Raw genomic sequence first — 27,002 nt, forward strand, 5'->3', positions numbered from 1 at the left:
AGCAGGCGCTGGAGCAGTAGCTGAGAGCTACGTCATGATCCATCGGCCAAGAGACTGGGCATGGGATGGCTTTTGGAACCTCAAAGTGCACCCCCAGTGACACACTTCCTCCAGCAAGGCCACACCTCCCAATCCTTTTCAAACTGTACCACTCCCTGGTGTCTAAGCATTCAAATATGACCTATGGGGGCCATTCTTATTTAAACTGCCATGCCGGCTGATAGTCTGGAAGAGCCAAAGGTTGTCATTGAAGGTGAGCTGGGAGTGGGGGACCTTTGGCCTGAGAAACTAGGATGTTGTGAATGACCATAATTGATGAGATGGCAAGACCTGCTGGTGGGCTCCAAGGCTGGGCTAGATGTGACCAGAACAGTGTGCAGACCTGGGCCGAGCTTCCTAAGAAGGGGGTGTGACCTTGCTCTAGAGAGTGCCCAGGAGGAACCAGCGTGCACGGCTGCCTTGGCTCAGAGCTAGTCTGGTACTCTACTGGCCAGTGGAGCTAAGCTGATGCACGAGTGACAGGTGGGGTGTATGATGAGCTGGAACCTACAGCAGATGTTCTACGTTAGGGATAACTATCCCAAGGGAGGTGGACGGGTGGGGACTTCAGGAAGGACCTTTTCAAGGCGGAGGGACGACCAAGGGCAGGAGAGCCCTTCATAGGGGTTGAGCTCATGTGCCAGGTCTCTTGGTCCTTGGGGCAAGCACAACCTCCCAGCAAGGACTTGTGTGCACTGAGTACTACAGGAGAGTCTGGACTCAATAGAGGAAGCTGTTCCTGTGCTTTCCAGCAGAGGGCACCCTTGCTTGCCTTTCAGAATTGCCTTGATGGGCTGTGTATGAGTGACTGTCTTTGGTTGTCGTGGGAGACAGGCAGACACTCTCATGGGCCAGCCTCATAGGAAAAAGCAAAGGAACTTTCTGGCTGTCCAAGTGCCAGCATGGGTGGGGTGGGTGTCAGGGCTGGTGTGGGTCAAGACCAGGGTGGCAGCAGTATTGGCCAGGCTGAGCCCCTGCTGCTGCAGACCAACCTCACGCTCTGACGCCCTCTTCCTATCTGCTGTCTTTTCGGATGCTCCCCATTAGTACTGAATAAAGACATCGCAGCCTGCCGCACAGCCACCATCACAGGCACCTTCAAGCGGCCATCACTGCCTGAAGAGGAGAAGCTCAAGCTGGCCAAGGGCCCACCCCCCACCTTCAACAGCCTGCCAGCTAATGTGTCCAAGCTGCACCTGCACGGTTCACCCCGCTACCCCGGTGGGCCACTGCCCGACTTCCCCAACCACTCCCTCACCCTCAAAAAGGACAAGGCCCCTAAGTCTTCCTTTATTGGAGATGGGGACATCTTCAAGAAACTGGACTCAGAGCTGAGCCGGGCTCAGGAGAAGGCTCTGGACACGAGCTACGTGATCCTGCCCACGGCCACGGCCACACTCCGGCCCAAACCTAAGGAGGAACCCAAGTACAGCATCAACATTGACCAGATGCCCCAAACCCGCCTCATCCACCTCAGCATGGCGCCTGACGCCAGCTTCCCCACCCGCAGCCCACCTGCCCGGGAGCCCCCAGGTGGTGCGCCCCCTGAGGTGCCCCCTGCCCAGCCCCCACCACCTCCACCTCCACCACCCCCTCCACCCCAGCAGCCCCTACCCCCACCACCCACCCTGGAGCCTGCACCCCCCAGCCTGGGGGATACAGGGGAGTCGGCGGCCCACCCAGGACCCAGTTCAGGTGCCGGGACCAAGAATGAGAACGTGGCCACCCTATCAGTGAGCTCCCTGGAGGTGAGGGTGGTTCGGAGTCTGCAGAGCAGAGATGGGGGAACCCCCAGACAAGGGCTGAGGGCATGTCAGAAGTGGGTAGGGCTAGCCCAGGGCCAGAATCTTTATGTACTCAAGCCCATTTCACAGAGCGACAGTCTCTGTGGTTAGCCTAGTGCTTGTGCCCTGGAGCCTTGTTCAGCCCTTAGGACATGGGCTTGAGGTCAGGATGGGACCCTCGGGAAGCCTTTGCCACGCCCCCCCCAGGATTTGTCACCATCTAGCTTTCAACCTCTTAGGTACAGCTAGCACCCTGAATTCACTTTTAGGGGTTCAGCCTTGTAGCCCCAAGATCAGCTCTCCTTAATCTGTGTAGCCTGGCTAAGCTGGACATTTCAGAGGGAGGACAAGGCCTGGAGCAGGGAGGGGAGACCTCACCGCACACAGAGAACTTGGGGTAGCATTGGAGTAAGGACTCTGAGACCCCACCCACATTTTATCATTGTCAGGGGTTTCCCAGAGCACGCCCTCTGGACCCAGAGCTGGACCTGTATCCCAAGGGAACAGGCCACCTTGGGTTCTTGATAGACCCTCAGCATGAACCCTGAAGGCAGGCTGGTGTTTCCCCAAATGTCAGGCAGGAGGGCCTGGACATGTGGTCTAGGCAATTTTAGGGAACTTAATGCCCATGCACACAATCCCTTTCTCCTGCAGCGGAGGAAATCACGGTATGCAGAACTGGACTTCGAGGTAAGTGCAGACGCCTCTCTCTGGACAGACAGGCTGGGTACTAGGGCCTTTTCAGCAAGTGGGAGCTGGGGAAGGGCTCGAGGTCAGAGCCCAGGGACCAACAGCAGGTGGGACAAGGGGGTGGCTGTGGATGCCCATCCTGGCTCAGGACTCGTGGCCCCAACCCACAGAAGATCATGCACACACGGAAGCGACACCAGGACATGTTCCAGGACCTGAACCGGAAGCTGCAGCATGCGGCTGAGAAGGAGAAGGAAGTACCAGGCGTAGATAGCAAGGTCAGGAGGGTGGGCTCTCCTCAAACCAATCTCACTTCCTTCTCACCCTCACTCCCTGGAGTCTTCCCTGTGATGGCTGTCCCTCTCAGATGTGCACCTGGCCCTGCCATGTAGGTTCCAGACTGTCCATTCCCACAGCACTGACCCTGACCCCATCATGGGAGCTGCAGCTCCTGCCAAAACTGGGGTGGTGGGATGCAGGGGTTGCTGCTCTTTGGGAATCCCTCCCTCAGAGCCCTCCTCTCTCTCTTCCCTTCTCTCCCATGGATTCTCTCCCATGGATTCACTCCCATTTGCTCCTGCCCTGCATGCACTGCTGGCATCGAGTAGCCAGAGAAACAGCAGACTCCCAACAAGAGGGCCTGGGAGAGCCTCCGCAAGCCCCATGGGACGCCCGCCTGGGTGAAGAAGGAGCTGGAGCCACTGCCCCCTTCTCCACTGGAGCTTCGGAGTGTGGAGTGGGAGAAGGCGGGTGCCACCATCCCACTGGTTGGCCAGGACATCATTGACCTCCAGACCGAGGTCTGAGCGGGCGGGCGGTGGCCCCGCACCGGGCCAGCAGGTGGGATGCTGCTCTGCCCGCTCCACCATAGGACGGGCACAGATGCGCTCGCGGTGGCGGGCCGGGTCCAGCCCTGGCCTCAGGGCGCTCAGAGGCGGCCAGACAGAGGGCCCGCGGTGCTGGGACCAGAGCCAGACACAGGACAGGAGGTGGCATGGCCCGCGGGCACAGGGCTCAAGAGGCCAGATGGTGCCTCAGACTCTGCCCTCCTTGGGCAAGCCCGGACAGGCAGGCGGGCGGCTGTGGACATGGACAGGCCTGGTGTGGCCAGCGTCCCCAGGATGCCCACCTCAGCCACCACCGCAGAGGACTGCCTGTGGCCCGCCAGCCTGGCTCCGTTTTTTAGACACCCCTACCCCTTGGGAAGCAGCCAGACCCCCCCACTCCCTTCCAGGACCCTGGGCCCCTCCCAGACCCAGGCAGAGAGCATGGTCCTGACCCAGAGCCCCGGGGGCAGGACTGAGACCACTCTGGAAAGGAGTGGCGTGGGGAATCTATTTTTTCTCTCCTTTTCTTTTCTTCAATAAAAAGAATTAAAAACCCAGTGCTTTGTGGTCTATTCCTTCTCAGCAGCAGCCTGGGCCCATTCAGTGGCAGTTGGGCTGTTCCTGCACTGCATGCCTACCGATGACCCTCCTTCCCCCACCCTGCCCTGCCTTGGGTGCCTGCCCTCTAAGGGGTCCCTTGAGGCTGACTTACCTCAGTTCTCCACCCCAGAAACATTGGACTCCCTGGCTTCTGAGTCACCTGGAAAGACAGAGTTAACAGGTAGCGATTTTAAAAACAACCTGAATGGTGAAAGGAGACACAATGTGTGGAGCTGGAGTCTAGGGTCCTCCTCTTACCTGCAGCCTGCCTGAGCCTGTCTTGGACAGGCCTGCACCACTGTTCTGTTCAGCCCAGTACTGACTGCCTCTGTCCATCACTAAATACTGCCAGTCCCCAGGCCATGGTGATGCTCTCCATCCACAGAGGGAATGTGGAAGGGAAATGTGTCATGGTCAGATCTCCAGAGACCTAACCACCAGTGAGCCACCTTCCCTGATGGTATCCCAACTTCAGCATTCTTGCAATTCCCAGAACTTCCAGCAGGGGGCAGCCTAAGCCACTCAAACGCAACTCTGGGACTGCACAAACCAGAACCTTTGCAGACAGAACCTTCAGGTCTCTCCTTCAGATGGCGGCTTGAGCTGGAACTCAGATACAGACCATTGGCCCTGGTGGGTATGTGGAGCTCCTAAGACCCCAAAATGCCAAGAGCTGGAACAGGAGTACAACCCACTATGGATTGTTTTCATAACCTCACCTGAACCTTATTGCTATGACTCTCACTGTGGTCATGTCTTTGACACACACCCCACACGAGCATCATCCTTTTCAGCAGGCAGAGACAGGGTAGGGATTGGAACTGTTGCTAACAGTGACCACAGTGAGCTCAGGTAATTGTGATGGCCATGCACACCTCTGGGTGCACAAACATGGGTGGGTGAATGGCAAGTGAGAAGTGACGTCCAAGGATGCTCAGAACAGGGCATGCAAAGTCCAGCACAAACCCTAGCTACAGACTACAAACAACAACAAAGCATCAACAAAACAAAAATTCATCAATGTTTTGGTGAGATTTGACAACAAAATACGATCCAGCCTTGACCCAGGCCGTGACTAGCGTGAACTATGCACACCTGTGCAAAAGTTCTGCAATGGAAGGCTTCTGAACCATATCACAGCAACTCCTGCAGGTTGCATGGAATATCACCATCACTACACTGCACAGTCTGCACAGAGGACCTGTCTTCCAGACCCAGAGGGCTTCCTGTGAGTTGGCTGGCCATGGTCTCCTCCTTGCCCCTGGGTATTAAGAAATAAAAGAAACTTGGAGGGCATGTGGGTGCAGGTAGGGAAGGCCCTGAGGTTCCAGCACCTTGCCTACACAGACGGCATGTGCATGTAGACCAGGTCTGGGGCTCAACTATGCTCAGACTTACCACTGTCCTCATGGAGTGACCAAGCATCCTTAGTCAGCTCCCTAACCTCCCTGTCCCTGCCCACTCAGCACCACCAAAGCACAAAGCCACAAGGAGTACCCCAGCTCTTCACACCCTCTACATGAAGGGAGAGACTCAGAATGCTGAGTGGAGACTGCGGGAGTCAACGTTCTGTCAAGATGCAGCATGTGTCCAGAGGCAGCTCTCTCCTCTGCAGGCCCTCCCTCTGGAGAGCTATTTGTGCTAAGAGATGCCCAGGATTCTATCACCTCATCAGAGAAATTGCTGTCTACTTCCGGCTATGGCATAGGAAGCTGGCCAGGGAAGGCTCTACTCCAGCGGGCCCCTCTTCAGCAGGCTCCATGTTCATTTCAATCATTTCAAGGGGAGCCCTGTACTGAGTGCTGCCTTGGCCCGGAACTCTCGTGGGGACAGGGACCTTTCCATGGGCCTCTTTCGGTTCCCTTTGTTCTTCCTCCAGCTCTTTGGAGTGCTATGTCCCTGACACCTGGCAAGCAGGGTCAGATCTTATCTCCAGGGAGTAACAAGACTCAGGGTGATTAGAGGATGCTGCTGGTATCTTCCAGGGCGGGAGGGATTGTGCCTGGAACTTGGCTCTCCTGGCACCATTGGCTCCCCCAATAGTTGTCTTTCCCGAGGGCACCGATACCATCCTCAGTTGCTGATACCACCACAAGGCTCCTGCGGTTGTGGTGGCTGGGACCACCACAAACTGGCTGGGCCTCTAGAGAGATCTTCCTGGGCCCTTCTTGCATGGCTTGGCTGATCTAGCCTCTCAGCACTAGTGCCACCCATTTTAACAACCTGTCACAATGAACCTGAGACACTGGGAGTAACAATGACTGAGCTCTTTGGGTGACCCATCAGCTGCCTCATACCCTCGTGGACATTCAGGAAGCCACGAGGAGCTGGCTCTGTCACCCTGTCCCTGCCACCATTAGTACTACCTGGCCTTAGGGGAATATGTGGGACTTGTGATTGTGGTCACTGTGATGGCTGGAACACCTTGGGGGCAAAGATAGTGGTGTGAGTTTGATTTATAAACATAGAACTGGAGGTTTTACTGATGATGAGGGTGGTGATGGAGATGAGGATGATGCTGATGTTGATAGTAAGGTTAACAATAATAGTAATGGTAATGGTGATGTCACGAAGATAGTGGCCATGATGAGGGTGAGGCTGGTGATGATATTGATGAGGATAGTGATAGAGATGTTGATGGTGAGGCTGGTGATCATGGTGAGGCTGCTGCTGGTGGTGATGGAAATGGTGGGGGACAGAATTATGGTGGTGATGAAGATGATGATAACAATAAGACTAATAACAATGGTCATGGAAGATCAACTGATAGTCGTGATGGTAACAGCAATGATGCCAGTGAGATAGGGGTAGCGGTGATGCTGGTCACGTGATGCTCACCGTGTGGCTGTGGTATTCGTCCTGGTGGTGCTGAAGACAGTCGGCTACTGTAATCTCTGCGGAGGACAATTGTGCTGATGAGATCAGGACCTGGGATCTTACAGTTTATTTGTTCCTGGCTCCTACGGACTGGAGAATGTGAAGGAGGGGTGTGTGAAAGGAAGGACACACGAGGACAGCAAGTCTCTGCGTCAACTGGGTGTGCAGCCAGTAGGAGCAGCTGCCAGCAGGAGCAGCTGCCAGCAGGTACTGAGCTCCTATCAACACCCACGCCCCTCAGATCCAGAGGATGCCCCTCCTTACCTGCTTTGGTTTGCTCATCCCTGCCTGTGACGGAAGTGAGCCCTGCTGGAAGGGGCCTGAGCAGTGCTTCTTGCTTTGCCTCTGCAATGACCTCTCTTCCGCTTCCTGGGCCCAATTTGGCAGAGACTTCACATCTAACCTACTTGCCTTGTGCTCCATTGTTGAAGCGTTCCTGTTACCCTGGAAAACTCTATCCTTCAGTGCCCACCCATCCCCCACTCTCCTCCCCAGGCTGGCCCCAGGTGGGAACAAACATACAAGGTGATACTACTGGTCTAGGACTTGTTCCAGAATCTTCTACTACATAGAATCTCCCTCCTTTACTCTACCCTAGGACTTGTTCCAGAATCTTCTACTACATAGATGTCCCTTCTTTACTCTACCCTAGGACTTGTTCCAGAATCTTCTACTACATAGAATCTCCCTCCCTTACTTCCTTCAGCTCCCTGTTACAGTCCCAGGAAGTGGAAGGCTGGGCTAGGAGGTGAGGACTGAGGAGCTGCCAGCTCCTCACTGCTTCCTGAATGCCCATGACTTACGAGGCAGCTGACGGGTCACCAAAGAGCCCAGTAACTATCACTCCCATCCAGGTTCAACCACCCCTTGGCTTTCTTTATGGATAGAGGTGGCCAGACAGTACTCTTAGATAGATATAAAGTCCTGTGGTCCTCATTGGCTCTGCCCTCAGATCCTTGCTAGTGCCTTGGTCCTAAAGAAGCAACCCCATGAGGACGATGCTAGGACCCTGGAGACATCTCAGACCTGGCCTTTGAGCACTGCCCATTAAGGGTCCTAGCTGGGGCTGTGGAGGGCAGCCCTGCTGAGGGCAGCGGCTTCTGCTGCCTCACTGGCTACTCAGGGCTGATCAGGGAAAGGGGTCAAGTCTGCTCTTCCCCATGTCGTATATGCCCACCCTGCTCTAAGGTTCCCTGCTGGGGCCATCAGTCCCTAGGGACCCCCAGGGCCCCAGATTTTTAACCCAAAGCTTCTTGAGCAGTCGAGAAGCTTCGGGCTCCCCTTTGTCAGGCCCTAAAAATAACCAGGCAGGAGGAACTCTGAGCAGCAAGCAAATGTGCCAGCCAGCACCCCACGCAGCGGAAGCACCTCCAAATAAGGCCTAGGCAGAGAGGAAGCCAGCCTCCAAGCTCATCACCACTGACGTGGATTCCAGAACCTTCCCCTCCCTGCACCTCAGAGTCTCCCCCAGAGCCTCCCCCAGAGCCTGTGTGACTGGGAGTCTGGGAGTCTGACTTGTTCGGGGTGCCCAGAGCTCACTAGACAATTCATTACAGTAGTCTGTTCTTGGGTCCTGGAACTTCTATGGCCAGTTTGGGGACCTTAGAAGTTGCTAGCTGGGGTTGTGAACTTAGAGGTATGGACTCTTAGGACAATCAGTCATGCCTTCCCAATCTCAGTGGTCATTGTGTGGCCTCACTCAAGTTACCATGGGGGCCCAAGGGCTTCCCTTCCCCACTCCTTTGGCCTCACTGGGAAATGAGACCAGATGGATATAAGGGGCCGACATGGGATGGGACAGTGACACACAGCTGTCCTCGCGCAGAGGAGGTGTTGCTGGGTTCCTTATGGCTTCCTGGGAACACCATATGGACCTCACTCAAGAATGGGGGAGGCTAGACGCAGCATCCCCATTAACTTCTTCCTGTCCTCTCTACCCGGGGTTCCTAGCAGGAGTGTGAAACTACAAGCCATGACTTCTGGGTTCTGAATGACCTCCTTGGCTGAACCTCACTGAGGTCACAGTAAACACGGGGCTGGGACCACTCCTCAACAGCCAGCACTGGCATGTACACCCACCTGTCCTCCATATCTGTGAGAGCACCCCAGGCCCTGCTGAAGTTCAAGGATTCTCTCAGAATCTCCTCTGCGAGTCCCTCCATAGGACAAAATCAACCCCTAATGAACCAAGGCCAGAATGGGAGAGAGGGAGGATGGACATGGGCTGAGGTGAGTAGCGGTGAGTGATTCAACCAAAGAGACACAACCCTTCCTTTATATACCAGGCTTTGCGCAATCTGCCTGAATCTGCAACAAGCACCCAGCCCTAGACTTTCCTAAGACCTCCCTCTGGGTGGCCTGGCATGACCTGGCCCCACCCCTGGTTCACCCCTGGTCTCTCTAAACTCATCATTGCCTTATATCAGCCTGGTTCTGGTCAGGACATGGTCCTTGAAGCAGGCACACGTGAAGATGTGCTCGGAGGAGGTTCTTGACAGCCCAGCCGCTGAAAGGGACCCTGGAGCACAGGACACACAGGTAGGTCCTAGTAGTGGCTCCCAGGGGAGAGTCTTCCTATGTCTGTCTGCTTGTGCTGAACCGAATGGCGGGATGGTGAGGACAGGTATTTGTAACAGCTTCCAGCATCCGGAGGGGCAGAACCACTACCATTGTCCCACTATATAGAAGTGGGCTGCTACTCCTCCCCCTCCCCCAGAGGGTCTTCTGTGCATATGCAAGGGAGCTAGGAAAGCTCACTGGTTCCCTTTCCAGATTGACACCAAAGCAAGAGCTAAGACGGAGTGCTGACAGGCGCTGGTCTGGGCCTTTCATGGACTGGCAAATGCGAAGTGCATCTGCGCCAAGGGGGCTTGGCACAGGGTCAGGTAGGACAACTTAGTCTCCCTCTATAGCCACACACATCCCAGCACTCGGGCTGCCATGCTTCCTGCTTCCGCTGGGTTCAGACCCTTCCCCACCACCCACCCTAGAGTCCCCTCTGGATTGTTCGCCCAAGGCTGTCCCCACCCCACACTCCTCCGCGCTCCCCTCAACTAAATCCTTCTCAGCGGTTAATTATAGCTCTGCGCAGGCTTTGGGACTTTTTTAAAAAGGCACTTTTAGTTCATTTGACTTCTTTGGGAATCTACCTCAGACACATCGCTTCGCAGTGCTCATAATAACCTCTGGCTACTCTCAGAAATGCTGGCACGTTGGGTCCCCCTTGCCATCCCCAACATGGGAACTGTGTTTTCTCTGGGTCACCTTGCTTAGGAAGCCGCTGTGTGCCTCTGTAGGGCCCCTTTGCTAATTCCTGCTTCTGCCCGTCACTTCCTTCTTTGTCTGAGTGCAGCAGTGAAAACCAACCACCAGCTCAAGTTGGATTCCTCCCACGTTAATTGTTAGCCTTTCTTGGTGTCTGATGTAAGCATTTTTAGGCCATCAGCTTTTCTCAACATGTCACTCGCATTCCATCCTACAGGTTCCCAAAGGCATTATTTTTGTCATTCAGTTGTAATTATTTTTCTAATTTTATCAGGAATACTTCCTTGGCTAGGCAAGTTAGTTTATACATGTTTTAAGGGCTTTAAGCTGTAGGATTTTGAAAAACAAATCTAGCAATTTATGATTTTTTTCCTGACAGGGTCTTTCTTCTTAGGTAGTCCAGGCTAGTCTGGAAGTCTCCATCACCCCGTCTCCCCTCACAAGTGTGAGGATCAGAGGCGTACACCCCTGCTTGTGATTCCTAGTTTGACTACCATGCCGGTAGACTGTAGCCTGTACAGCAAATGCTATGTTGCATAAGATGTGAGCATCATCATAAATATTCCATACGCATTTTCTCAGCCTAGAGCAGAGTCACACGCTCATTATGTCAAGACGATCAGTTGTATGGCTCAAATCTGAGATCTCATAAAATCTGCTTCCTGTCTGTTTTTTCACACACACACACACACACACACACACACACACACACACACACACACAACTCCTGGGACTTTCTCGGAGATGACAAGTGTCTTTGGGAAGCTACAGAGACGGCTGCTAGCTGGGAGCCCTCCACAGCTGGAGAAAGGGGCTGGTCACAGGGAAGCTGAAGGCAGGACTAGTGGGTGGAGATGACCAGTCTCCAGAAATATTCAGGAAAGGAAAAAGGACTAAAGGCAAAGGTTAAACCAGTCACCAGTGGTCAACCAATTATTTGGGATGGGTGTGTCCTCAGAGTTTTGAAGGTTGCAGTTCAAGACCAAGGTGTGGGTGGGTTGGTTTCTCCTGAGGCCTCTCTCCTCAGCTTATAGATGGCTGTGTTACTCCTGTGTCCTTGTGATCTTCCCTCTGCCCCAGTCGGTGATCTATTAAACATGCCTACATAATGACACCTCCACAAAAACCCCAAATGACAGAGTTAAGGAAGCTACCTAATGGCCAATCATAGAGTCCCCTAAATGCCCCTAAGGACCGGAGAGCCTGAGATGGGGCATGGGAGCCGAGCGCTCAGAAGTCCAAGAAGACTTTCTACAGCCTGGGGGTGAGGGGAGTGAGGGGTTGACACTTTGCCCAGGTGTGTGATGGAATTGAATTTGAAGGGCATCCAGCTATTAAGGACACAGCCTCTGTTCCTCTGGTGGCGGAAGTGACTAGTCAGCCGGGAGACTCTTTCCTGCTGTTTTTCTTATAACCTTTCGGTATTTTGTATCTGCTCAACCATTCAGTAACTGCAAAAGCCATATGGAAAATTCCCACTGTCATAGTGGAAAATTCCCCACAGTCCTGTCAAATGCTGCTTTGTGTGTTTGGAAGGACGCAGGGTGAGAACAGCTGGGTCTTCCTGGAGCATAGAGGTTCTGGGTCATTCTGAAGCAGTCATCCTTCGGACAGGGTTGTGACTTTTGACCTCGAGCCTACCCTGTCTGAGACTAACTTGAAGCCCCGCTGTACTTTGCTGTTTCTTCAGGGTATTCCCCAGGACAGCACACAACTGCACTTAGAATCCATTCGCACAGCTTTGAAATCTTTCCCTACATTTGCTGTGCTTACTGGCGTCTTTCGGTTGTCTCCTCCACCTCAGATCCCCAGGTCTTCTTTTGTGGTAGCTTTTAGAAGTCCCTCTTCTTTTCTGCAATAATTGCATCTCGTACACAGTTAGTTCAGATGCACTCTCGTCTTGTACTGGTGTGGGAAGCGCACGGGCTCTTTCTGCTCCCTCTTGGCATCTTCTGTGCCCTATTGGCCAGAAGATCTAAGATGTATCAAGGGGGCACCACATCCGATAGCACAAGGATCTCAGAACTTTGCTCTGGTCCCTGTCCTCACGCAGAGGCTCTAACTGCTGTTTCAGTCCTGTGTTTGAGAATTCTGCAAGTAGGGTGCTATTGCCCTGCTTTTGCAGATGGTGTAAGGTGCTACCTATGTGTGGGCTTCACCTGGGTGCACTGGCTGAGGTCCCAGGCTGACTGAGCTAACTAACATCTACCCAACGGCACCTTCTGCCACAGTCATCGAGAAGCCCCAGGCTTTGTGTCCCCATAACTCTACCCACGCCTGCAAGGGACTGCTCTAATTTAGTTGATGTGTGGTTCCTGTTTAAAGGCTTCTTTGAGATTTTTGTGACCATTCCCGGCACAGAAAGAGGTGCAAAGAGTGTGGGGAGCTTCGTGGCCTGTTCCCCAGCTTCCCCTCAGCTTCGCCTCCCACTAGCACCTTGCATAACTAGGGCCCACTGAGCAGAGTATGGCTCATTTCAATACTGCTCTATAGCTTAATCCATATCTTAAATTTTTCCACTAAGGACATTTTAAAAACCACCCATCTGGTTGTGACGTGTGCATTCGATCTGTTACTTTTTCCTCTTTCCTTTCTCAACATGGGTTATTTTAATTAAAAAAATAGATCTATAGCCAAGCATATAGCTCAAATTACACAAAACTATACTTAACAGCTTTCTCGGCACATGGAGACCAACGTGGTCTTAGGTTCTAGGATTTTACCATTTCATTCAAGTTTAGCAAGGCGCCATTTATATATGCACAGAAAAGTGAATGAGTATTGTCAAGTGTGTAGACATCGGCTCCACCGCTCTGTGAGTTGGGCTTGGGGAAGTGCAGCAAGGGGCGGGATGCAGAATAGTATCCCAGACCTCCAATCCTGTTTCTTGTCAAGCCCTCTCCTGACAACCAGGCCTGGGTTTTTTCTTAATTCTTTAACACTGTGGTTGAAACCAGGCCTCACACATTATAGGTGAACACCCTAGCACTGAGCCATACCCCTCTTGCTCTTTCAGCCTTGAGTCAGGGTCTCCAAAAGATGCCCAGCCTTCTAGTCTGTGGACTTGTGCGCTTGGCACTCTTTCCAGGCAGGTGTGTGTGCACATGTGCATGTGGGTACACGTACCTCTGTGTGTGTGTGTAGAAGCCAGAGGAGAACATCATCATCATCATCATCACCATCATCATTTTGTTGATGCCGTTAAGGATGCTGGATTTAAACTCAACTCCCCCTTGCTCTTACCCACTGCACCATCTCCCCGACTCTAGGCTGGTGTTTTTTCACTTAGGAATCTGCATGTAAAGCTCCTATCATGGCTTAGCTTGCTGCATGTTTTAATGGCCCATTGTTTGAACACGCTGTAGTTAACCCACTCTACTACTGAGAGCTATCTTGGTGGCTTCTAGGTTGAGGAAGTTATGAGTGAAGTTGCTGTCAGTTTCCAGCTCCTTTCAGTAAATGCCTTGGACTGCTATGTCTGGACCAGAAGGTCAAAGCTGTATCTTGTCTTCCTTTGTGGCCATTTCACCTGCCTGCCCTCATCGGCACTGGCTGGTGTCATGCTCTGTCTTGTGTTTTAGTAGTTTTCAGCCATCTTACTACACACGTGGTGCCCACGGCCGCCATGACTTGCTGTTTCCTCCACTGTTTATGAGCCCAGGGCCAACCTCTTCATTCTAAAAGCAACTGTCTTTTGTGGAGCAGAATGTCTGTGAAGAGCTTGAACATGTGGGCGGGGGCATCAAGTGCTGAATGTACTTTTTGTGTTGACCTAAGGACTCATTGCTAAATTCAAGGTCATTCTGTTTTGGTGTTTTTTTCCTACTGTCTTCTAGGAGTTTTCAGTTTTTTGTACTCTAATGTTCATTCTGGTGGTTTTGGTTTTGAAACCGCATCTAATTATTTAGTCTAGGTTAGCCTGGAACACAGCATGTAGCCCAGGCTGGCCTCAGGCTCAAGGCACACCTCCCAGCTCAGTTGCCCTATTGCTAGAACTGCAGATGTTAGCCACAACCCCTACACAGTCAATCTGATAACTTTATTTTTAAATTTAAAAAAAATGAAACTTTACTATTAGTTTATGGTGTGGATGCTTCCTTTGCACGTATGTGTATTACTGAGCATGTGCAGGGCCTGCAAAGTTCAGAAGGGGGTGTTGGATCCCCTAGAACTAAAGTTGCAGATGATCCTGAGACACCATGTGGGTGTTTGATCATTTTCATGTGAGACGGGAGATGAGAGCATCCTAGCCACACTGTGTTGTCTTTGCCACTTCGTCCAGGCTCAGGCGACTGCACGAGGCTCCTCCAGGGCTCCAGACGGCTCTGCCCAATAGTTTGTCTCTGATCAACTCTGCTGCCTTCGGCTTTGTTTATTTCTGTTCTGTTTCTTTGTTTGATTCTTCTGTTTCCTCTCTGCCTTGTCTATTTGATTCTTTTCTCTCTGTCCTGTCTGATTCCCTCCCCCTTTTCTGTCTTGTTTTCCTGCTTCGTTCTTGTCCTCTTGGTGCCCGATTCTCCCGTCTTTTGCTGCTCTGTTGTGACGTCGCATTGCTTCTCAGAACATGGCAACAGCGGTGGCTCAAAGTCTTTGGAAAGTCACCCTCAGGACCCCGTCTTGCCTGTGTCCGTTGTGTGTTCTTTCCCCTGCAGTCATTGAGGGTTTTCAGATTCTTTACAGAGCATTTAATTTTGGATCGCAAAACTGGGTTTTCAAATGGGGGCTTTAGATTCTTGGCTCTATGAGGCATCTGTGCGCCTGGCCCTCTCCAAGGTCAGGCACCAAGGGAACAAGGAGAAAACAGAAAAGCAAGAGCATCCCCTACCCTCTAAGTCCCCATTCCTGCCTCTGAGGTCTGTGTCTTCTGTGCTCACTTAAGATTTCCCAAGACTGGAGTATCAGACAGAAGCACACAGAAGGCAGAGCTGTTCTCCAACTGTCCCCCGAGGTGTTCCACCACCTCGCCCACACCAAGCGTCAGCTGACTGTCTGACTTGCCAAAGAAGCCTGGAAGGATCTGGAACCTTGCTCCAGGAACATCTCCCTCTCTCTTCCCAAACTTCTGCTTCTCTCCCTGTATTCGTAGGCCCCGAGTCTTCCATCCCAGACTGAGAGCTGCGCACTGTGTTCTTCACCCATTTGTCTGTGAAGCTGCTGCTTGTCCTGGCGTGTCCGTATGTTCTGCAGCCCACCTGCATCAGTGACTTCTCTCCTTGCCGTGACAGAAACATGACAGAAGCAGCTTGAGGAAGGAAGGGATTAGTGTGTCTCACAGTCCAAGGGACACAGTTCACCGTAGCCGGAAAGGAGGGGTGGCAGGAGTGCGATGCAGCTAGCCAGTCACATTGTAGCCACAGCCAGCAAGCAGTCCTGGTACTCCGTGTGCAGTGTGCAGTCTCCTTTCTATTTGGTCTGGAACTCCAGGCCACACAACGGTGCCAGCGCTGTTCAGGGTGGGGCTTCCCTCCTCCATTGAACTTTTCTGAATTCATCCTCATAGACACACCCAGATGTGTGTTTCCATGGTAATTCCAAGTCAAGTGGGCTGTAGAAAACCATCGCAGCATCACAGTTATTGCTAATGTCTCCTCACTTCATCCATGTGTGTCAGTAGACACATGCCCAGTTGTGGTGATGCTTCCCAGGATGTTGGGTTGCTATGAGCTGCCTTCTTTGTCTGTTTTGCCATAGATTTTCATTTTAATTTAATTTTAATGAAGTCTGTTGAATATATACCCAGAAGACAATCATACCACGAGGACATGTGCTCATATGTTCATAGCAGCATTATTTGTAATAGGCCAGAACCTGGAAACAACCTAGATACTCCTCAACTGAAGAATGGATAAAGAAAGTGTGGTATATTTACATGATGGAGTATTATACAGCGGTAAAAAAAATTAGTGACATCTTGAAATTTGCAGGCAAATGGATGGATCTAGAAAAAATATTGAGGTGACCCAGACCCCAAAACACAAATATAATATGTATTAAAGTGGCTTTTAGACATAAAGCAAAGAAAAACCAGCCTACAGGCCTCAACCCCAGAGAAACTAGAGAATCATGAGGACCCTAAGAGAGACATATGTGTACCTACATTGGAAATAGAAAAAGACAAGATCTCCTGAGTAAATTGGGAGCATGGGGATCACAGGAGAGGGTAGAAGGGGAGAGAGGAGAAAGGGAGAGGAATGGAGAAAAATATATAATTCAATAATTTAAAAAGATTATGGATTTGTGTGTTTCTTCTGTTTTGGAGAATTTCTCAGAATTTCATCTCATTCTCTTTAGCCCTTCCTGCTGTGCTAATTTTTGTCCTAATCTAGTGTTTCATGCATGGGAGTTTTGTCTGCTGTACTGTTCAGTGTGGTATCTGAAGTTCCTGGTGCTAAAAATCTGTGGAAACCCCTCTTTCATCTTCCATAACGAGGCTTCTGACATCTTGTCTCTAAGCATCCGACAGGGGTCCATTTGTGGTTTAACGCAGTCACCTGTATGAAGAGGGCTTTATGGTGGGAGCATTCACAGGAGCGAGGCTCTGATCCTGCTCTTGGCATGGGTGGACACTATTGTCCTGTGGACCCTTTGGAGCCCTGACCTAGTGTGGGCTGGGTTCAACTCCCTTCCCTGTAGGAGCCAGGGCCTGTCTTCTAACCCCACCCCCATGTCCTCATCAGTCCCCAGGGCCTTCCCTCATCACTCTTGTGTCAGCCCACTGTTTGGGGGTCTTGACTGTTTTTAAGCCTTTAGAATTATCTGGTGACACATAAAACTAATTATTTTAATGTGCCCAAGATGGAGGCATGTTGGTTTTAGTGGGAGCATCTATCACACACACTATAAAAGCTAGGGACCCCCCATCACATACCCCTAGTACTCTGGAGAGACATTCCCTTCCCCTTCCTCAGCCCAGCCTCTCACGGGCATCCCGGACAGAGGACCGCCCTTCTCATGTTGTCTCTGCTCTCAGTTCTCATGACCCACCCAGCCTCTGGCTTATTCTTCTTGCTCTGGCTGCTTATTCTGAGTGTTGTCTGTGGGGCCATGCTGCTCCAGCCACACCGAGATCTGTAATTTTGATGTCCCCTGTTGTAGATAGAGCTGTGATCCTGGACTTTATCTGCTAACAAGGGTTAGGAGCTGGATGGACTGACTTGGAAGTTCTGCTCCTAGAGGGCATCCGGAACCTCTTCAGCTCCTTCCTGCTTCCGATTCCTCCTCAATCCTGCTGCCTCCCCTTTGGGGATGTGGCTGGCAGGTGGGGGTGTTTAGTAATTTCTGGGTATCTGATATGACCCAGCATCTCCACCCTGAAATGGCACAGTACATCTGAGCATCTCTTAGGAGTCTATGTGCCTCCTATACAGCCACACCCGAGGCACTGGCTGTATTTATATCTGTTTTCCACACCCTGAGTCTACCCTGGTGTCCTCCATGGTATCCTAATGCCACTGTGGTAGGCATAGGTACTGTGATGGAGGAAGGTCATTGGTTAAAATAAAAGAAGCTGCTTGTCTCTCATTGGTTAGGAGATAGGTGGGAGGAGTAAACAGAACAGAATGCCGGGAGGAAGAGGAAGTGAGGTCAGACTCCACAGCTCTGCTCTCCGGAGCAGATGCCTCAGGAGAGACGCCATGCTACCTGCTCCAGGGAAGACGCCATGCTACCTGCTCCAGGGAAGACGCACGCTATGAAGCTCCGACCCAGGATGGACTTAGGCTAGAATCTTCCCGGTAAGCGCACCTAGGGGCGCTACACAGATGATTAGAAATGGGCTAAATTAATATGTGAGAATTAGCCTAGAAGAGGCTAGATAGAAATGGGCCAGAGCAGTGTTTAAAAGAATACAGTGTCCGTGTAATTATTTGGGGCATAAGGTAGCCGAGCCGGGCGGCTGGAGTATTGGGGACGCAGCCCTGCCGCCGCTCATATTACTACAGTACTGTGCATGACTGAAGGGCCTGAATGGGCTTTGGGAAGGTGTCTTTGCTGGAGAGAATGGGTATCCGCAGGAGAACCACGCAACAGCAGAGAAGTAGCCAAGCTGATTGTGAGAATGGTGTTCCCAGAAAGCTGGAAGTCCCACCAAGTCCTGGGTGTCAGCTAAGCAAAGGTTGTGGGCAAGCAAGTAGGAGAGGTTCTGTGCCCACAGGAGAGAGGCAGGTATTAAACAGGTTCATGGAAGACCTATCTGCGGACAGGCAGATGAACTGGGTAGGCAAGGGGTCAAGTGGGCATGTGGGACAGCCTGGGCCTGGCTGAGGACAAACTAGGGCTGGAGAAGAGGCTCAGGATTGTGCTTGAACATGGCAACACCTATTCTGAAGACTCCAGCTCTTGCTGCCTAGGGGAGCATTATGGTAACTTCTAGAGTTCTGAGTCATGCACCCTTCCCACCCCCACAGCCTATGGAGTTGAGATTAAAAGGGAGAGTTGGCCTGACCTGTTGCACACATGTCTGGGAGGAAGCCAGAGATGCTCTGTGGCATTTAATAAAGATAGGACTCGACAAAGACAAAAATAAGGACAAAGCAGCCTCATCTTCTCACGTAGTGGGACAGCTCTATGACATCATCCCAATGGTTCAGGTAGAACTTTCTGGTCCTGGAATCTGTGTCATGGCTGAGGGCCTCCAAATCTGCAGGAGAGACCGCAGGTCCAATCAGGAGCTTGCTGTGGAACTAAGTGGCCCAGTGGACCCACAGTCTGGATGGGGAAAGTGAGCTCCCCCCAGGGGCATCTCCCACTAGAAAGTTCCCTCGGGTGTCGGGAAGGCAGGCCTCAGCCACCCAGGGGTGCAAAGGCTCCACTCACTCACAGTTCTTCAGGATGATCACATCGTCCTTTGTCAAGTAGAAGCAGAGTTCATTGAAGTAGTCCTGAAGCAATCCCCCTGGGACAGTCAAGGAGGTGGTTAGCAATGGCCACCCTTGCCCACTGAGAGCACTGGCCAACAGGGACGCCCCACCCTCTCACTGTCATAGAGCTACTGCTCCTGCAGTTGACCTGGGACATGTGAACCTGACCACCAACTGTGGTAACGCAGGCCATGGGACATGAGGTAGGGTTTGCGGCTGCTGAGTCAACACGTACCGATGAACCTCATGGCTGCCAGCTTCAGGTTCTTGTGGGGGCTGTCCAGATACAACAAGGCCTGACTGAGAAACTGCTGGAAGCTGCCAAAGTTGCTTTCTATCTGAAGAGAGAAGAGAGGGCCTGTGACCATATTGAGGGTCTGTGTGGTACCTCACTTCAGGGACATGGCTTTCCTGAGGTACCCCCAAGCACTGAACTCCACTTCCAGTACTTAGGGCCTGGAAGAGAGGAGGGTGGGACCAGAGAGTCCCATGGGAGATCTGGAGGGGTGGTGGGTAGTGCTGGCCCAGTTCCTTCATTTGGTCCAATGAGGAGAGCCCATGCTGAGTTCTGGGAGCACTCGTATTTGCGGTCCTTGCCAGCATCACTCTGGAGACCACCCAGCATGCCTCTGCCTATCCCTGACTAGTTGTTGTCTCCTCACAGACCAGCAGCATATGTCCCACAGCCCCAAGCTACCAAGGTCCCCTGCAAGGCCCATGTCATGAAGAGGGGGAGGCAGGCTCATCCTTGGCAGCTTCAGTACCCCTGCTACTTCTCTGCTCTCCTGGGTTTTCTCTGGGCACTTACCTTGAAGCGTGGCCATCATGCCTTGCAGACATGACACAAGTGCCCACGTCATACACAGGCTCTGCCGCTCTGTGTCCTTCAAAGGCCTCTCCTTTACTAAGTGCCCAGTTCCATGTCCTCTCTGCTGTGCTTTTACTCTTTAAACTTTGGGTCCTGGTGGCACCTGGACCACGGTGAAAGAGCTGGAGGTCGCAGTCCGGGCTCCCCCTCAAGGACCATGCTTCTATTGTCACTGCTGTCGAGGGGCATGTGGTGCCACTGCATGTGATGGGTAAGCAGGCCAGGAGCTCCGTGGACCCACCCTGTCCAAAGACCACCTTGAGATATTTGCAGCCACACTTCTAGGCCTTTCCCTTGTGGCCGAACTAGATCCAGTGAGGCCTGTAGACTGAAGACAAGCCTGTCCTGCCTTGAGCGTGTGACCTCAGTCCTGTTCAAGAGGCTGGGATTGTGACCCTGACAGCCCAGACCCAGGAAGGCAGAAGAACTTGGGGCCAGAGATTAAAGTGGTTGCTAGGTGACAGGAGGTGGCATTTACTACTGGTCTCTCACACGTGGGCCCTGCAATGTCTGGACTCTGAGGCTCAGCTGTGTCTGCCTTAAAACTGCACTGGAACATCATGGGGCACTCTGTCCTCAGAGGCCCCACTAAGGAGGCCTTGGACACACTAGAAACATCATGGAGACTCTGCCAACCTTCCTGGGCAGCTCACTTCAGAGAACCCAAACTCCATTATGAAGGGAAAACGCTCCCCCACAGAACCTCAATACTTAATCACCGTTAGGACTGCCTCTCCCATCCCCATACCCCACTCTCAGAGCAGTTTGAGGTGACTAAAGAGCCATAATTCTCCAACTCCAAGCTCTCCCCTGGAAAGGGGCCCACACCTTACCATGTAGACAAAAATGTCATTCTCAGCGCCCGGCCCTTGGCCCCATGCCAGCTTGCCAAACAGCTCCTTCTGGAACTCCCACTTTAAGAAGATGGCGCAGCGCAGGAAGGTGTACTTGGCCTTCTGTAAGTGGAGAACAGACTGCCTCTGCTTCCACCCGTCATCACCCCCTTCATCCCAGACAGACCCTGAGAAGAGGTTTCTGTAGCAGCACCATCTCTGGACTCCTAGGGTCCTGGGCACTAGTCGGTCCTGGCACAGTTGGTGGGGGCACTAGAAGGGAGTGCATCACCACAGGATGGGATGACCCACTCCCCAAGCCCAGGGTGCCCTGCTCTGACTCTCACAGAGCTTCCAGAAAGGCTGCCCAGGCTTCCTTCTGAAGAACCAGCTTGGTGTACGAGTCTCAGAGGGGTGGGGGCTTATTCTAAGTTTAGGAAGGGACCTGACTTCCCACAATGAATACTGGCCTGGGCTAGGTTTGTTAAACATGAGGCCTTACTCCCAGAAGCATGGAACAGCTTGTTCCCAGAGCCAGCAGGGGCCAGTAGAGGCCAAGCTTGATCTGTGAGTGTAGATACAAAGAGAAGTACAAAGAGTGTAGAGAAGAAAAGCTAGAGGCTTACAACACCCAAGGCCCTCACGGCATGGCTAAGTGTTTCAGGGCCACTCCAGGGAGGTGGGGTGTCCCTGAAACACAAGGTTTCTCTGGAGGGCGGGTCATGGCATTAGGCAGGCAAGGTACAAGTAGGTGCTCCAGTGCAAACATGGGCACAGCAGGGCTGGAGAGGAGAAGGTAGAAGTTGGAAGATCCTGAATGCCAGATTCTTGCAGCTGATTTTAGATGGAAGAGTGGAGGTCTACAGCCAAAAGAGGCTGCACAAGGGCCTGGAGGGATGGATGAATGGATGGAAGGTTAGATGAATGGATGGATGAATGGATGGATGGATGGATCGATGGATAATGGATGGAAGGATAGATGAATGGATGGAAGAATGGATGGATGGATGGATAGATGCATGGATGATGGATGGATGATGGATGGATGGATGATGGATGGATGGATGGATGGATGGATGGATGGATGGATGGATGGGGTGAGGAATCTGAAGCAGGTGGCTGAGGAAATACCACCAGGATGGAGCCCACTCCTTTTCTCTGGCTGCCGGGTTGCCCTACAAACCCAGCCCCCTCTGTTCCCCAGGTGGACTCTCCAAAACACTAGCCTCACTCTGGTCTCCACTCAGAGAGCTGAGTCCACCACCTGGACCTCCTTTGGCCTTGCTCTCCTGACTGCCCCAGCTGAGCTAGAACACACTCACCACGGCTACTTCTGGGCAGGGGTCAGCCATGTGGAAGAGCAGGGGCACTATAGCTCGGAAAGCCAGGATCTTGAGGCTCTGTCGAAACTTCTTGCCACTATAGTGGATGACATCTCCAAACAGGAAGATGGCATGTTCTCGTATCTTTGCTCTTTCCTGGGGGAAATAGAATTCTCAGGCAAGTGACAAGTCAGCCTTATCTCATGACTTCTAGTTGCCTCACTTTGGCCCTGATTAGCTCAGGGACAACCTACATTGTCCCTAATCCCACAGACCAGTGTCCCCTTAGTCCCTGACTCCTGTCAACTTCTCTCCCATGGTGTGGTGGTTTGAAAGAAAATGGCTCCCAAAGGGAGTGCACTATTAGGTGGAATGGCCTTGTTGGAGGAAGCGTGTCACTGTGGAGGCGGGCTTTGGGGGTCTCAAGGTTCTCTCAGTGTGACAGTCCGTCAACTTCCTGCTGCCCACAAGATGCAGAACTTTCAGCTACTCCTCCAGCACCACATCTGCCCGCATGCCACCATGTTCCCTGCCATGATGACAATGGACTGAACCTCTGAAACTGTAAGTGAGGCCCCTCAATTAAAATGTTTTCTTTACAAGAGTTTCTGTGGTCATGGTGTCTCTTCACAGTAATAAAAACCCTAACTAAGACATATGACCTTCTCATGTCCCCCATTTCCTCAGCTCCACTCACGATCCCCTTCCAGCCTTCTCTGACTTACTCCTTCTTCCTGATTTCTCACCTCTGGGTTTCTCTGCATGTCCCTGGGGTGACAGCAATCATACCTCCACTCCTAGGAGACCTGACTATGGAATCTGTGACATTTTAGCTCCGTGACCCTGGACGAGGTTCCTTCCCTGCAGCTGGCAACCGTGCCTTTGTCCTTGAATTGAGGTGGATGCAGAACCCAACACCTAAGGGAGTGCCTGCCAATGCCAGCATTGCTCCTTCTACAAACCCCGTCATGGCTCAGCCTCTTGTCCATGAAAGGCAGAGATATCTTCTGCCCCAAACTGCCTCCACTGCCACCTCCTTGATTTCAGATGTACAGTAGCCACTGACTGCCTACCTACCCCAACTGGGGCTTATCCTAGCTCTAATCTTCCTGATTCTAATCTATCACAGGGGCACATCATGGTGGTTTTCCTGGGACTGTCCATGCCAAGAGCAAGCCTTTCTCATTCCTAATCTCAACCCCCTGAAGTCACTTGACTCATGCTGTTTTCAAATAGAATCACTGGTTCTGATGGCCTGAGAACAAGACTCAGCACTGACACAAACTTCAACCAGCCCCCGTCTACAGAATCTGTATTCTTAGGTGGGCTCTGGGGATGGTGCAGAAACCGGATGCTGAGTGGTACTGGTTTCTGATTGCTGTCTACAGCCCAGCCCTGCCCTGTTCTGCCTCCCCACTCCACCCACTTCCCAGCTCACATCTGTGAACAGGCTGAGGAGATGCTGAGCAATCTTGAAGCTGGCAATTCCAATGCCATGGACACCTAGACGGTGTAGAAGGTGGCCCATGATCTCCATCAGGCCCAAAAGGTCCTCGAACTCAGGCTGCAGGAAGTTGTCCAAAAGCTCTGTCAACTTACTTCTTAGCAGAGTTACCTGCAAGGAGACCACCACCCTCCAGTGGGACCTTTGACCAGTTTCTGCCAGATGCCCCATTGAGGCAGCCAGTCATAGCTCTGGGAAGATACTGGGGCTCCTGGCCTTCTCATAAGGTTAGGTATCTGCCCATCTCTGAGTCAGTACAGATGTGGAGGAGGTCTGAGTGCTGAAGCTGGCTGTTCCCAGGTCCACTCCCTATTTCCCCTCATATTGGACAGAAAAACAGACAAAACCGCACCATTTTTTTGGCATAGGCCAGCTCTGCAGCCGCATCCCAGCCCTGTTATGAGAGATATGTCAGAACAGCCCTGCTCTGGGAGGCTGACAAGGGTAATGTGTTGGGTATGTGACAGGTTATCATATGAGGGACTCCTAGCTAGGAGGAGATAAAGAGCCAGTTAGGAGCCCCATCTGAGGCAATTTAGCAGGGCCAACTGGGCTTGATCGGCTCTCTCTCTACCACCCCTTGCAAACACCACACACTTCCTCTGTGCCCAGTCCTCTCTATAACCTTCTGGAATGGCAGAGGGCACCTCTCTCAAACTCCTGCCCCTCACCTTGCAAGGATGCATCAGGGTGCTGCCTAGCCCCTTCAAGCTCAGAACTCGCACTGTGTGGTTGCGGCTGGAAAGGCCCAGGTTCAGGGAGTGGTCCATGGCCTTCCGAGACACGTTCTGGCAGACATCTGAGCTGTTGAGAAACTGGGCAGGGATTGGCTCCATCAGTCCACTTGTTAACCACAACTGCCAAGGAATCAGTCGACCCCACACCACGACAAAGAGACCCCCAACAGCAAGCACACCTGAAACATGAGACAGATGTACACATTTCTATCAGAGACCTGGAAGGAATGTTCACTGGGGTGGCTGGGGAAAGGCTGACCTCGGTGATGATGCAGATGGCCACGATGTTGTCGCGCTCCTCAGTGCTCTTCAGGGAGATGAGAGCCTGCCCCAAGACAGCCTTGACCTCGCAGTTATAGTGAACCATGGCCCTGTCACACGCAAGAGGGACACATACAGTCCCAGAGGGCTCCATTCTCCAGTCAGAACTCAGAGCTGGCGGCCAGACTGCTGAGTCTGGAGTGCAGGGTCCAGAGCAGGGAGCATGGGCTGCGCTGGTGACCACTCTGCCCCTCCCAGGCAAAGGGTGCCCAAGCTGAGGGGCTCACCTGGCCAAAAGGGTCACTCCCTTTGGGAAGGTTTCCAAATGTGCAAAAAGCTCCCAGCCCTGGATCAGCTTGACATCAGCAAACACTTCCCAGTACTCGTTGGTCCAAAAGAGGCCCTTGAGGGCTTCCAGGCAGGTCCTGGGCAGGGAGGAACAAGACAGTGCCTGAACCCTGTCAGCTGCATCTACCTGGCTCCCTTTGCTCAGGAGTCTCCCCCCTGGCCAGGTTGGGTCCTCTGACCCACCCCTACCCTACCTCCACCCAAAATCCTGTCCTGCTTGGGTGCCCCAGAATCAGCATAGCTCAGTGGGTTCAAGGAGGGGACAGTAGCCATCTTGGCTCACCTGCAGGGCCCCAGGGGCTTAGAGGCTAGATTGTCTTCCTTGTAGTCAAAGATACCCTCCACCAGGCCCACCTCCAGCAGGTAGTAGAGTTCTGTGAGGAGGCCCAGAAGGATCCCTGCGAAAGCCCAGCGGACCGTGTCCCTGTACTCCGGGGTGTAGAGAAGCTCATAAATGGTGCCCAGTGCCTGCAGTGGATGACAGCAAAGCCCGGAGGGGGACCCCTGAGTGGAAGAGTGGGGACAGCAGCTACAAAGTCACTCTAGTCCAGGCCTCACTGCCTTCATCTGGCCCCCTGGGGCTCATCATGAAGCTCCTCTGGATAAAGCCCCGAAGGTCCTTGTGGTAGTCCTGAGACTGAATCAGGCCCCATTTCAGTCTCTGTGGCTGGGCCCTGACCTCCTGGCTGTGCTGAGACCCCAAGAATGTCTGACTTCTACACTGCTGATCATGCTGTTCTTGGCTTGGCTCCACCTTCTGGTGAGCCAGATCTCTCCAAGTGCCCACCCTGCTGGGAGATCCTTCTCAGACCCTCCTTGACTCTCAGACTCTCCTGTCCCGTTGTCTTTTTGTTCCTAACCCTGAGTTTCTTGTGGCTGGATCCTTCCAACCCTATTTCTTTGGGGTTGGGTTTGTGGAGAGGAGGGGCTTTCGGGTTGACCATCGAGTCCCCTGGCTCGTTCCCTAAACCATCTTCTAGTCAGTCCTATGGTAGCATGTCCACTACCCCACTTGGTCTTCCCTTGAACTGAAAGGTCTCTTTTCAGGGGCCAGAGATGAAGTGGGTCACTGCTAAGTCATGCCCTCACAAAGCCTGGGGGAGTTCAGGTGCTAGCTTAGGCCCCCAATCAGTGCCGGCAATCTTCACCTCCCACCCCGGCTGTGCTGTCTGCTCAGGGATCCCTCTGCCTTCCCTGGATCCTCTTCTTCCATCTTCCTTCACTATTCTTGCTCTCGCAGCCAATCATGGCCCAGTGCATGGTCACTGTATCTCTGGGTCTTGCCAGGATAACCAAGACTTTCTCTCCTACTTTCCAATGTGTCTAGGAACCACTTGCTGAGAGCTCATGGGATTTTTAGTTCTGTTATGGTCTATGATGGGGCATCCCCATGGAGAAACAAGTGCTGATAGTAGCAGGTGTCTGCAGCCAGGCGGCTAGTCCATCAGTGGATACCCCAGACACTTAGCAGGGCCATGCATGCAGGGTGGGAGGTTCATGAGCAGGTGCAATGCATTGTCTAACTTCACAAATGACCACAAACCATGGTAAAGGCTTGATGGTGGGGCTCTTGGAGGAAGTCCAGTGTCCTCGTGGGATCCCTCTGAGGCCCTGGATACCACTACTGAACCTGAGGGGACCATGCTGGTGGCAAAGCAAAGGGTTCTGCTCACCATCAGGGAGACCAGACGGTCCTGATATGTGGAGTGGAGGAACCTCCTGGGTGGCCGCAGTTTCAACTTTACATAGAGCAGGGTTATAACATCACGAGCTAAGTAGTAGTTGGTAGCCAGAGCCTTCCACAGCAGTAGAATCCACCTGCTTGAGACGAGGTCTAGGCCACTACTGGGAACAGCACCACAGAGAGGCCTCCCACAAGTGCTGACCATTAGCAGGATGTGAAAAAGTGAGCCCCTTAGGAGCAGCAGGTGAGGGACCCCGAGATCCGCCATCTGTGATGCTTCGTTAGACATCTGCATGAGCCCCAGCCTTGCAGTCCCTCCCTCCAGGACCCCGAAGCAAATGGCTGCTCTCCAGTCTGTCTTTTCTCTTGGGAAGTAGGGGCAAGCCCCTCAGACAGTTTAAAGAGAAGAGGGGAGCAGCAGAGCCAGAAACCACTTCAGGCAAAGCTCATGAGTCCTCAGTGGCACTTGCCTCTGTCAAGGGCTGTGTGCTCTGAGATGGATTGGC

General features: G+C 52.6%; 2 protein-coding genes across 10 annotated transcripts in view; one reads left to right on the forward strand and one right to left on the reverse strand.

Moving 5' to 3' along the window:
- Positions 1–3,897, forward strand: part of Adgrb1 (adhesion G protein-coupled receptor B1) — a 57,610-nt gene extending 53,713 nt beyond the window's left edge. For all 9 annotated transcript variants that reach the window (XM_075959503.1, XM_075959506.1, XM_075959504.1 and 6 more), the window contains 4 exons: positions 1,087–1,787; positions 2,478–2,513; positions 2,684–2,791; positions 3,122–3,897. In XM_075959503.1, the coding sequence (XP_075815618.1) occupies positions 1,087–1,787; positions 2,478–2,513; positions 2,684–2,791; positions 3,122–3,319 (1,043 nt within the window). In that variant the 3' untranslated portion in view covers positions 3,320–3,897. The remainder of the gene's footprint in view (positions 1–1,086; positions 1,788–2,477; positions 2,514–2,683; positions 2,792–3,121) is intronic.
- An 8,062-nt stretch (positions 3,898–11,959) lies between these two features.
- LOC142845240 (maestro heat-like repeat family member 5) overlaps positions 11,960–27,002 on the reverse strand; it is a 32,830-nt gene continuing 17,787 nt past the window's right edge. The window contains exons 15-26 of the mRNA XM_075963980.1: positions 26,486–26,630; positions 25,096–25,280; positions 24,752–24,889; positions 24,463–24,574; positions 24,138–24,281; positions 23,401–23,577; positions 21,963–22,118; positions 20,641–20,763; positions 19,175–19,277; positions 18,900–18,974; positions 18,631–18,719; positions 11,960–12,040 (exon numbers count right to left, since the gene is read on the reverse strand). Coding sequence (XP_075820095.1) covers positions 11,960–12,040; positions 18,631–18,719; positions 18,900–18,974; positions 19,175–19,277; positions 20,641–20,763; positions 21,963–22,118; positions 23,401–23,577; positions 24,138–24,281; positions 24,463–24,574; positions 24,752–24,889; positions 25,096–25,280; positions 26,486–26,630 — 1,528 coding nt within the window. The remainder of the gene's footprint in view (positions 12,041–18,630; positions 18,720–18,899; positions 18,975–19,174; positions 19,278–20,640; positions 20,764–21,962; positions 22,119–23,400; positions 23,578–24,137; positions 24,282–24,462; positions 24,575–24,751; positions 24,890–25,095; positions 25,281–26,485; positions 26,631–27,002) is intronic.

The sequence above is a fragment of the Microtus pennsylvanicus genome, chromosome 2 (assembly GCF_037038515.1).
Source record: "Microtus pennsylvanicus isolate mMicPen1 chromosome 2, mMicPen1.hap1, whole genome shotgun sequence".
Taxonomy (NCBI): domain Eukaryota; kingdom Metazoa; phylum Chordata; class Mammalia; order Rodentia; family Cricetidae; genus Microtus; species Microtus pennsylvanicus.